Source organism: Hyperolius riggenbachi, chromosome 2 (assembly GCF_040937935.1).
Source record: "Hyperolius riggenbachi isolate aHypRig1 chromosome 2, aHypRig1.pri, whole genome shotgun sequence".
In the NCBI taxonomy this organism is placed as follows: Eukaryota; Metazoa; Chordata; class Amphibia; order Anura; family Hyperoliidae; genus Hyperolius; species Hyperolius riggenbachi.
The window spans coordinates 144,928,253-144,940,577 of NC_090647.1; the positions used below are offsets into that span (position 1 = coordinate 144,928,253).

General features: G+C 51.3%; 1 protein-coding gene across 3 annotated transcripts in view; it reads right to left on the reverse strand.

The window, feature by feature from the left end:
• Window positions 1-12,325, reverse strand: part of SMARCC2 (SWI/SNF related, matrix associated, actin dependent regulator of chromatin subfamily c member 2) — a 94,887-nt gene that overhangs the window by 63,353 nt on the left and 19,209 nt on the right. For all 3 annotated transcript variants that reach the window (XM_068267630.1, XM_068267631.1, XM_068267629.1), the window contains exons 2-4: window positions 7,982-8,101; window positions 5,921-6,006; window positions 3,717-3,798 (exon numbers count right to left, since the gene is read on the reverse strand). In XM_068267630.1, the coding sequence (XP_068123731.1) occupies window positions 3,717-3,798; window positions 5,921-6,006; window positions 7,982-8,101 (288 nt within the window). The remainder of the gene's footprint in view (window positions 1-3,716; window positions 3,799-5,920; window positions 6,007-7,981; window positions 8,102-12,325) is intronic.

A 12,325-nucleotide genomic window follows, 5' to 3' on the forward strand; every position in this document is an offset into this window, starting at 1 on the left:
GCAGAGACAGGAGAGGACGCAGAGACAGGAGAGGACGCAGAGACAGGAGAGGAAGCAGAGACAGGAGAGGACGCAGAGACAGGAGAGGACGCAGAGACCGGAGAGGGCACAGGGACAGAAGAGGGCACAGGGACAGGAGAGGACGCAGAGACACAGGGACAGGAGAGGAAGCAGAGACAGGAGAGGAAGCAGAGACAGGAGAGGACGCAGAGACAGGAGAGGACGCAGAGACAGGAGAGGACGCAGAGACAGGAGAGGACGCAGGGACAGGAGAGGACGCAGAGACAGGAGAGGACGCAGGGACAGGAGAGGACGCAGGGACAGGAGAGGACGCAGGGACAGGAGAGGACGCAGAGACAGGAGAGGACGCAGAGACAGGAGAGGACGCAGGGACAGGAGAGGACGCAGAGACAGGAGAGGACGCAGAGACAGGAGAGGACGCAGAGACAGGAGAGGACGCAGGGACAGGAGAGGACGCAGGGACAGGAGAGGACGCAGGGACAGGAGAGGACGCAGGGACAGGAGAGGACGCAGGGACAGGAGAGGACGCACGGACACAGGGACAGGAGAGGACGCAGGGACAGGAGAGGACGCAGGGACAGGAGAGGACGCAGGGACAGGAGAGGACGCAGGGACAGGAGAGGACGCAGGGACAGGAGAGGACGCAGGGACAGGAGAGGACGCAGGGACAGGAGAGGACGCAGGGACAGGAGAGGACGCAGGGACAGGAGAGGACGCAGGGACAGGAGAGGACGCAGGGATACAGGGACAGGAGAGGAAGCAGGGACAGGAGAGGATGCAGGGATACAGGGAGAGGAGAGGACGCAGGGACAGGAGAGGACGCAGGAACACAGGGACAGGAGAGGACACAGGGACAGGAGAGGACGCAGGAACACAGGGACAGGAGAGGACGCAGGGACAGGAGAGGGCGCACAGACACAGGGACAGGAGAGGACGCACGGACACAGGGACAGGAGAGGACGCACGGACACAGGGACAGGAGAGGACGCACGGACGCAGGGACAGGAGAGGGCGCACAGACACAGGGACAGGAGAGGACGCACGGACACAGGGACAGGAGAGGACGCACGGACACAGGGACAGGAGAGGACGCACGGACACAGGGACAGGAGAGGACGCACGGACGCAGGGACAGGAGAGGACGCACGGACGCAGGGACAGGAGAGGACGCACGGACGCAGGGACAGGAGAGGACGCACGGACGCAGGGACAGGAGAGGACGCACGGACGCAGGGACAGGAGAGGACGCACGGACGCAGGGACAGGAGAGGACGCACGGACGCAGGGACAGGAGAGGACGCACGGACGCAGGGACAGGAGAGGACGCACGGACGCAGGGACAGGAGAGGACGCACGGACGCAGGGACAGGAGAGGACGCACGGACGCAGGGACAGGAGAGGACGCACGGACGCAGGGACAGGAGAGGACGCACGGACGCAGGGACAGGAGAGGACGCACGGACGCAGGGACAGGAGAGGACGCACGGACGCAGGGACAGGAGAGGACGCACGGACGCAGGGACAGGAGAGGACGCACGGACGCAGGGACAGGAGAGGACGCACGGACGCAGGGACAGGAGAGGACGCACGGACGCAGGGACAGGAGAGGACGCACGGACGCAGGGACAGGAGAGGACGCACGGACACAGGGACAGGAGAGGACGCACGGACACAGGGACAGGAGAGGACGCACGGACACAGGGACAGGAGAGGACGCACGGACGCAGGGACAGGAGAGGACGCACGGACGCAGGGACAGGAGAGGACGCACGGACGCAGGGACAGGAGAGGACGCACGGACGCAGGGACAGGAGAGGACGCACGGACGCAGGGACAGGAGAGGACGCACGGACGCAGGGACAGGAGAGGACGCACGGACGCAGGGACAGGAGAGGACGCACGGACGCAGGGACAGGAGAGGACGCACGGACACAGGGACAGGAGAGGACGCACGGACACAGGGACAGGAGAGGACGCACGGACACAGGGACAGGAGAGGACGCACGGACTCAGGGATAGGAGAGGATGCACGGACGCAGGGACAGGAGAGGACGCACGGACGCAGGGACAGGAGAGGACGCACGGACACAGGGACAGGAGAGGACGCACGGACACAGGGACAGGAGAGGACGCACGCACACAGGGACAGGAGAGGACGCACGGACGCAGGGACAGGAGAGGACGCACGGACGCAGGGACAGGAGAGGACGCACGGACACAGGGATAGGAGAGGATGCACGGACGCAGGGACAGGAGAGGACGCACGGACGCAGGGACAGGAGAGGACGCACGCACACAGGGACAGGAGAGGACGCACGCACACAGGGACAGGAGAGGAAGCAGGGATAGGAGAGGCCGCAGGGACAGGAGAGGACGCAGGGACAGGAGAGGACGCAGGGACAGGAGAGGAAGCAGGGACAGGAGAGGATGCAGGGATACAGGGAGAGGAGAGGACGCAGGGACAGGAGAGGACGCAGGAACACAGGGACAGGAGAGGACACAGGGACAGGAGAGGACGCAGGAACACAGGGACAGGAGAGGGCGCACGGACACAGGGACAGGAGAGGGCGCACGGACACAGGGACAGGAGAGGACGCACGGACACAGGGACAGGAGAGGACGCACGGACACAGGGACAGGAGAGGACGCACGGACACAGGGACAGGAGAGGACGCACGGACACAGGGACAGGAGAGGACGCACGGACACAGGGACAGGAGAGGACGCACGGACACAGGGACAGGAGAGGACGCACGGACACAGGGACAGGAGAGGACGCACGGACACAGGGACAGGAGAGGACGCACGGACACAGGGACAGGAGAGGACGCACGGACACAGGGACAGGAGAGGACGCACGGACACAGGGACAGGAGAGGACGCACGGACACAGGGACAGGAGAGGACGCACGGACACAGGGACAGGAGAGGACGCACGGACACAGGGACAGGAGAGGACGCACGGACGCAGGGGCAGGAGAGGACGCACGGACGCAGGGACAGGAGAGGACGCACAGACGCAGGGACAGGAGAGGTCGCACGGACACAGGGACAGGAGAGGTCGCACGGACACAGGGACAGGAGAGGACGCACGGACACAGGGATAGGAGAGGACGCACGCACACAGGGACAGGAGAGGACGCACGGACACAGGGGCAGGAGAGGAAGCAGGGATAGGAGAGGCCGCAGGGACAGGAGAGGACGCAGGGACAGGAGAGAACGCACGGACACAGGGACAGGAGAGGTCACAGGAACACAGGGACAGGAGAGGACGCAGGGACAGGAGAGGACACAGGGACAGGAGAGGACGCACGGACACAGGGACAGGAGAGGACGCACGGACACAGGGACAGGAGAGGACGCAGGGATAGGAGAGGACGCAGGGACAGGAGAGGATGCACGGACACATGGACAGGAGAGGTCACAGGAACATGGACAGGAGAGGACGCAGGGACAGGAGAGGACACAGGGACACAGGAACAGGAGAGGACACAGGGACACAGGAACAGGAGAGGACGCAGGGACAGGAGAGGACACAGGGACACAGGAACAGAAGAGGACGCAGGGACAGGAGAGGACACAGGGACAGGAGAGGACGCAGGGACAGGAGAGGACGCAGGGACAGGAGAGGACGCAGGGACAGGAGAGGACGCAGGGCATTTATTATAGAGGACTAGATGAAAATATGAAACTACCTGCACAAGGGACTTCTCAATGTTCATGAACATTTCCACATTACGATCCATGCGTGACGGATTCTGGAAGTCAAACCTGCGCCTGAGAAGATATAGTAATTAGATAAACGAGTTATTACCTTTACCGTGATTAAACTCCTGACCCTCTAAATTTGGCTTAACCGCCAAAGCTTCCAATACTATCAGAATAAGGGGTTTTGACCCCAAAACTGGTGTGGCCCCTTCCATTTGGTTCTCATATTAGTGAACTATTCATTAATGTCCCTAAGTATTTTTGAAACTCCCCACACTCTGGTCATGGATGTTAGCTACAAATGATGAATAAAAAAAATTATTTTAAAAACGTAACATGTCTAGTTCCCCCTCATTTGAGTCTAATCACAAGCTGTAATTTGGTCTCTCCCCTGTGTCACATGACTGCCTATGGCAGAGAAGCTCATTTGAAAGCACAGGGCGTTAACAATATGTCTGCTTACACGAATGAGGAAGTAGAAACAGTCCAGATTTATTTTAGGATTTGTTTCAGCTGTAAGAAAGAAATTTTTTTTGTTTAAAGGTTATTACGTATCTTTTAGAGCAGAGAGGACGGTCTGAGTTCAGGTTCACTTTAGAATGACAGGTATGCTCACCTGAAGACTCTTGAGAGCCTACTCTCCAAGCTCCACCCCCTCTGCTGGTTATACCAATGCCCTCCTCTGTCTCCTAACCGGAAAGAAGAGGAATACTGGCTCTATGCCCCTCCCACATCCTGTTTGGGAGGAAAGGGGAGCAGTGGCTCAGACATGTCTACTCTCCCACAAGGCAGTGTAGTTTATGGTAGTTAGATTTGGGGAGGACGACACAGAGCAACAATATGATATCTTATTTAAAAATAATTTAAACTTAACTTACATGACTACAAACAGGAGCCTCATAAATATGTATGCTTAACAGGGTTTTTAAGCTTTAGGCCCCTTTTACACTTGCATTGCAAGTGTGCTTTGTGTTACCCTGTTTTACTGCAGGTTAACCCAACAGCAATGGAAGGTAATGGGCCTAGCATCACTAAGCGGGAGGGCGGCGCTATGCATATGACCCTATCGGAGCAGCACGGTCCCCGGTTCGAGTCCCAGCCGCGTCAATATCTGTAAGGAGTTTGTATGTTCTCCCCGTGTCTGCGTGGGTTTCCTCCGGGCACCCCGGTTTCCTCCCACATACCAAAAACACACAGATAGGTTAATTGGCTCCCCCCTAAATTGCCCCTAGACTGCAACACATACACTACACAATATACAGTACACATAGGACTATGGTAGGGATTAGATTGTGAGCTCCTCTGAGGGACAGTTATTGACAAGACTATATACTTTGTACAGTGCTGCGGAAGATGTCGGCGCTATATAAATACTAAATAATAATAATAATAATCGGAGCACTCTGCCACAGGGTCATATGTTTGTCATTTTTTTGCATTGCAGTGGTATGCGGCAGGAACATCACATACACACCGCAATGCAATAAATAAGTTTAAAAGTGGAGCACAGCCTTTACAGATATGAAAGCGGCGGGGATATAAAATACAATAATGCATTTACTTACTGCTTGTGGAAACTTTCTAAAGAGGAAATATTTAGTGTGAACATTTTTTACTGCTGGTATAACACCTTTATTGTGTTTTACGTCAGCTATTAGCAGAAGGCAGCTGTTTGTGGAAAGACCTGCGAATAATTCCCCATATATATCTCTTTAGCTAGAATTCATTTAATATCATGACTTTAGCTCCTCTTAAGGCCCATACACACCTTGTTATTTGGATTGAAAAAAGACTTCCATCAAGTTCAACCAGAACTGTGCTAGATTAGCCGGCCGATAACGACTGCATCAGGTGATAATCCGGCGTGTGTACAGCAGCCCCTGCCGCCTGGCAAGGGATTCTCCATGCGGATCAAGTCGGATGAGCAATGTCTGATAGCTTTGTTCTCCCCGCTTACCCCGCCTATTGCATGACATCACGGGGTGTCTGTGCCACCCCGCCGGCCTTTTGCATTGCAACGGAAAGCATTGCCACACTATAGGCTGACTGTGTCCGTACAGCCTCAACCCAGCGATGTCGCCAAAGGGATCGGGTCCCCATCCCGTCATGCGACATCAATCAAGCATGTGTACGGGCCTTTAGGTACATGTGAATCATAAATATAGAAAAGACTAGATACAGCTCATCTTACCAGCCCTGGTCACTCTTGAATTTATAAGCAGCAGCAAGAATGTGGCACAGTGAACCCCCCACCTTGAAATCCAAGAAGCATTTCATCTGCAGATTAAAAAACAATCATTAATCACAGCTACCTGTTCCAATATAATTCATACAAAGTAAACACAATGGGCCTGATTCACAAAGCGGTGATAACTCAGTTATCACGCCTAAAAGACTTTAGGCGTTCTAATCTTTGCACTAGCAAAGTTATCACCGCTTTGTGCTCTAACTCGCGCAAAGCTCCCGTACGCGCAAAGTCCCATAGGGCTTAATGGGCACTTCGCGCGAAGCACGGTGCGCTGCACGCGTAGTGCACCGCGCTACGTGCGCAAAACTTTGCGCGCGGGAGTTCGCGCAAATTCCTTCAGATCACGCCTAAACTAAGTTTAGGCGTGATAAGGGCTTTTCACAGGCGTGCAAAGTGTTTGCACCGCTTTGTGAATCAGGCCCAATGTGTGCACTCTGCCATAGTGGCTTACATATATCTGCAAACAGTGGTGCAGGTTGGATAGATTTAGGAATTGTGGGTGCTGTACCAATTAAGTGTTAGTTTAGAGCTTTTTAAAGCCTTTAAAAGCATTTTTATTATTAATATTTTGAGTGTTGGTGGCAGGGCCTTTAAGTACTGGCACATATGAATTTTACAGGTTCTGGGGTACTCACACATAATCAGTGCCTAAACTGCATCTAACTAGCCATGAGGCATGTATAATTCATATGTACCATATTCAAAGGGACGAGGTGGCAACCCTAGTTGGTGGGAGGTTGGGGTTAGATGCTGGAAGGTTGCTACAACCTAGCTACCGTAACTAACTGGACTCAAGCCTTTGGTGGTGAGGTAATCCAGCTATGCCAAGTACAGATAAAGCTCATGTAAAAGGCACCTAAAAACCCATATGCATTTTAAAACACATATGCTTGAGTAGGGTGCAATGTAACACAATGTTTATTACTCGCCAACCTCTGGTTTCTTGGGTATCTCTGTAAAGCAAAACGTATGCACAAAGTTCCCTGAAATGGACACTGGGTGAAGGCACAATGACTGGAAACCAAACTTACTGTTCGATTACTAATCTGAGTAGGAACTCCCTTTCTTGAGTACAAGCAGAAATCTAGAGTACATATGGAATGGGTTAAAAAAAGCAAAGTCAGCAGTCAATACTGTCCCCCCACCCGTACCGCTTACTGGTTATTAGGGATCACCAATGAGATGCAAAGTATTTCTCCTTGGGGTCACATTTTATGTAAATGTTATGCAGCTTGAACTTGGGCCAATAAAAATTGACAGGAAGTTATTTTGATTGATGCAAGGTCAAGTTGCTTATAATTTACATGAAATCTGAATGCAAGGAGAAGTTATTTGCATCTCACTGATGATCCCTACTGGTCACGGCAGGTCTTCCCACCATGTGGTGCTCTGCCAGTCACGGTCAAGGTTTGAATGCGCTCAGGTGGTGAAGAGGAGAATGCATACATATGCTAATTCCAAAAATATCTGCTTTTGCAATCCGCATTCTTGTAAGAAGACTGAATGGGGTTGGGGAGGAGGAGGGTTATAGGAGGGAACACTGCACTAAGCCTGCCTCTTCCTGTCTGAGAATTTGGCTGTAGCCAAAAGCCAGATTTTTCAAGGAGAGATTACAAGATCTGGGGAATGAATAAGGCATCAGCAAAGAAAGTGTATGGGGCCTAGGACACGAACTGTGTCGCGCCAGCAGTTTCCGAATCACCAATGACCCACCACAAAGTCAGAGTGTTACAGGACTTTTGTGGCAATGGAATTCTAGGGGAGACAGAAATTTTAAATACGTTGGTGCCAGTGGTGCAGATCAATGCAAATACGACAGGGAAGCTGGGAATCCCAGTGATGTACTTCCTGTTGGTACACTCTGCTGCAGGGTCATACGAATGTAGTGTTTGGTAATGAGGTGCAAAGCGATGGGGGTGGAGCATCGCATTGCAACGCTCTGGCCAGATGTAAAAACAGCCTGAAGATTGTGGTTGAAGGTTGAGAATAAAGCTGTATACTTGCCGGCAATTTAGTAAGCGGTGGATTGCTGACATGTTTTCCAAACACCTCTTCTTGGAACTGCAAGAGCTGGACCACTAGACTCGACAGAGACTTGTTAGTAGGAGGTTCAGCCTGGATATACTATAACAAAACAGAAAGGTACAGTTACAATTGTTGCAAAACATTAGCCAAACCTGACACATTCTATAATATGTGCAGATTACACAACACTCTGCATTCAAAATGATTCTTTCAGAGCAGTCTGTGAACTAATGACCTCTCCTCTGTCAGAGAAAAAGGAATTTGTTTAGTAACAGTTGAGATAATAAAAGTCAGATAACAGCCCTCTCCACGACTTTGAAAGTCGCAGAGATTAATGGCTTTTTTTCCATAGAGATAACAATTGGAGTTTCTTAACTCTTCCTGTACTGGAAACAATTAGATGTATCTGATCTTAACCTTCCTGGCGGTAAGCCCGAGCTGAGCTCGGGGTAAGCCGCCGGAAGGCACCGCTCAGGCCCCGCTGGGCCGATTTGCATAATTTTTTTTTTGCTGCACGCAGCTAGCACTTTGCTAGCTGCGTGCAGTGCCCGATCGCCGCCGCTATCCGTCGCGCCGCAGCCGCCCCCCCCCCCCCAGACCCCGTGCGCTGCCTGGCCAATCAGTGCCAGGCAGCTCTATGGGGTGGATCGGAATCCCCTTTGACGTCACGACGTCGATGACGTCATCCCGCCCCGTCGCCATGGCGACGGGGGAAGCCCTCCGGGAGATCCCGTTCTTTGAACGGGATCTCCGATCGCCGCCGGCGATCGGAGGGGCTGGGGGGATGCCGCTGAGCAGCGGCTATCATGTAGCAAGACTTTGTCTCGCTACATGAAAAAAAAAAAAATTAAAAAAAAAAGATTTGCTGCCCCCTGGCGATTTTTTTGCAAACCGCCAGGAGGGTTAATGTTTTATTTCTTAGCTGTACTACACATACAAATCATAACATCATCATTTTTTTTTCGCTTCAGTGTCTCTTTAACTTGATCGGCGGAGGGTTGGGAGTGTGTAGTTAGTGGCGTTCGATTTCATGCTCACCAATGCAGCAGCCAAAATTACTCTCACATGTGCTTCGGCGCTTCCTCCTGCATCTTCTCTTCATGACGTCACAAGGAGAGAACGGGGAGAGTGGTGGGCCTAAGGACGGTTTACCATACATGCCAGCTCCCCTGTTTCTCCTATATTTTTTGCCTCTAGTATCCTTTAACACCAGAGGCCAAATACTAGCGGCTTCTAGTGGCCACATAAGGTACATGCCACAGGACCCCTAGTGTTTTGTCTCTAATCATGTGATACAATGCTCCCCGGGAATGAGGAGACAGGGAAATGCCATGACACAGGAGGCAGGTGAGAGTAGCTTCGCTGCCCCTACAATCTGCTCGGCCCGGGTGGACTGGAGACCCGGCAGGCAGTGTGCACAGATTTGCTAATTCTGTGTACAAAATGTGGCTAGACAGGTCAATTCAGCACACGATCACAGCTACGTAGCGCCTGACCTGGGCCCGCCATAGACATAATGTTATTACGTCTATAGCGGCGCAGCAGGATCTTCAATGTAATTTGGAGGCCTGAATTGTTACAACTTGGAAGGGGAAAAGTATTGAGTGTTGCCTGGAATTTCAGCAGCAGCAGGATGAGCTGTCATTTGGCTCAGCCTGTGCCCAACTGACCGGGCGACGTATAATACGTGTGTGTGGAGGGATTCGATCAGATAGATCTCTTTCTGATCAGATAGGGCTCTATCTGATACCCACATCGACCAGTAGGACAACATTTAAACAACAGATGCGCTGAGATATCCCAACAAGAGATGCTCATATATGAGTAAGGATTATCCTAGTCATCAGTCCCAGGCTATGAAATCAGTACAGGCAGAGAGAGGCCCACCAGAAGGGCAATATCTAAGGGCTCAGCCACAATATAAGCACTTTTCTGAGCAAATTGTGATTGATTGCTGTTAAAACCGCAGCATTTGCGTACACAAAAAAAAAAAATCGCTGTGATTTTTACCATGATTTTGTGAATGGGAGCGATTTTGAAAAGCTCACAAAGCGCTAATCAATCACAAGTGCTTATAGTGTGGCTGAGCCCTAATTGTATGCTATAGAAAACAAACAACAACAAAAAACAGCTTGCTTGCAGGGTTGCTTAGTTCCGCACTCCTGTGTCCCCCTGTGGGGGAGAAGAACTACTGTTAGCGGTGCAATGTTCCTTATCCATATGACCTTACATCCGAGCGCTGCAATTACTGCGCAGGAGATTTGGGCGCAGCCGGCGCCACCATAGACTGTAAAAGGAATTACGGCTATAGCAGCGCACAGTCAGTAACTTCGGCTTCGTCAGACAACGGAGCTGAAATTGCATTTAAAACACTGTAAATTGCAATAGCTGTAAGCCAAATTACATCATTCCCCACCATCCATGTGGAGCTAGAGAGGGAATAGTATTTAACGCCACCGGGAACTTGTGTAGCAGCAGGATAAGCCATACAGTCTGTATCCTGCGCCCAAGTCTCCCAGCGGCCAATTCATATGTATGCCTTGTGTCACGGTGTGGTGACATATTCATATGCATAATGCCACCCCCTAGCTAGAGACGTACTCCCTCCTGGGCAGGAAGTAAGTTGCTGGGACTCCCATCAATCCGCGCATGTGCGCCACACCATGCTCCTGTCATGCACACCTACTGAGTCGCCTATTGGCTAGCATTACTGCATAATCTGTGTAGTAGGCACAGAGCATGCGGTAACGTGCTGCAGACTTTGCATCAGGATTGCAGCGATTTGTAAACTTCTGGCGCACCACATCACTTAGCGTGAAGTGTGCAAGTCCCCATAGACTTGCATGGCCTTGTGTCAGGGATGCGGCGGGGAAGTGTAATGCAATGCACACAGTCTGCAAGAGTGCAAGGTGCCTCACAGTCTCTCATTTGTTCTATTTTTCACTTCATGAGGCACAAAAAATTTGCAGCGGTAGCATTGCCTTATTACATGCAGGCCAATGTAATGGTGGTCATACACAGCTCAACCAAAAATGACCAATTACAGTAGAACGTACAAAATACTGTGGGAGGCGCCCTTATGACTCAGAGTGTACAGCACAACATAGATAAATTAGAGGTAAGCGTAAAACGTCTTACCTGGTGTGAAGACTCACACACAAAGGTAGTAGAATTCAAATTTATTTATTGCACTTAAGGACAACGCGTTTCGCGACCACAAGTCGCTTCTTCAGGTCAAGTAGCGTGCTGGACGTCAGGGATGCTCAGTATGGGCGCCTCCCACAGTATTTTGTACGTATTAATACCTCACAACGTGGGGCTATATCATTATAGTTTATAGTGGTATATTTTTTTCCGGGAACGGCGACCGACAAGGCCGAGTGGAGACGGTACTTCTCCACATGCTCTGATGGTGGTTGCCTGATAAGCAACCCAGAATTGTGAGTATATTTTCACTACAATAGACCAAATTACGCAACGATAATACTCGATATCGGGCTCCCGGTGTCCTTGTGCTTTTCTGTTTCGACTAGTTCAATTACAGTAGAATCTCGTTATAGCGAACTCAGATATAGTAAACCTCTGGCTATAGAAAACACAGGGCTGGTGCACAGCAGAGCGGTTTTTAAAACGCTTGCAGGGGAAAAAACGCTTTGCTAATGAAAGAGCGGTTCGTTTTTTCCACAAACGCAAACTTGGGGGCTGCAGCATATTTTAGATTTCTGAGGCATTTCAGCCTCAATGTTAAAGTATAGGAAAGTGGAAAACCGCTCTGAAAAACGCTAGATCAGAGCGGTTTTCCAGGTGTTTTTGTTACAGAAGCTGTTCAGTAACAGCTTTACTGTAACAATATTTGTAATCTGCTACCCAAAAACACTCCAAAAAACGCTAGGCATGTTTAGAAAACCTCTCTAAGGCCCCATTCACAATTGCAAAACGCTAGCACTTTTGCTAGCATTATGCTCAGGCGATTTTTGGCAATTTATGCAAAAAAAAATAGCCATTCACGCTTGGCGATATTTTCGTGTTCGCGTTTAGCGTTTTTATAGCACTAAACGCGATCGCCGGAAAATCGCCTGAAAATGGTGCAGGCTACACGTTTGCGTTTGGCGATTTGGGTTAATCACTGGCGATTAACGCAAGTCGCCCAAGTGTGAATGGGCCCTAAACATGCCTAGGAATCTCTCTGAAAATCTGCTTCAAAAACCTCTAGTGTTAGCAGATCTGCTAGAGGTTTTTGGTGTGCACTGGCCCACAGTCAGTCCCCAGCTATGCACCTGTATCCTACCTAATAAAAGGCAAGTGTCGCTGCGTCCCATGTCC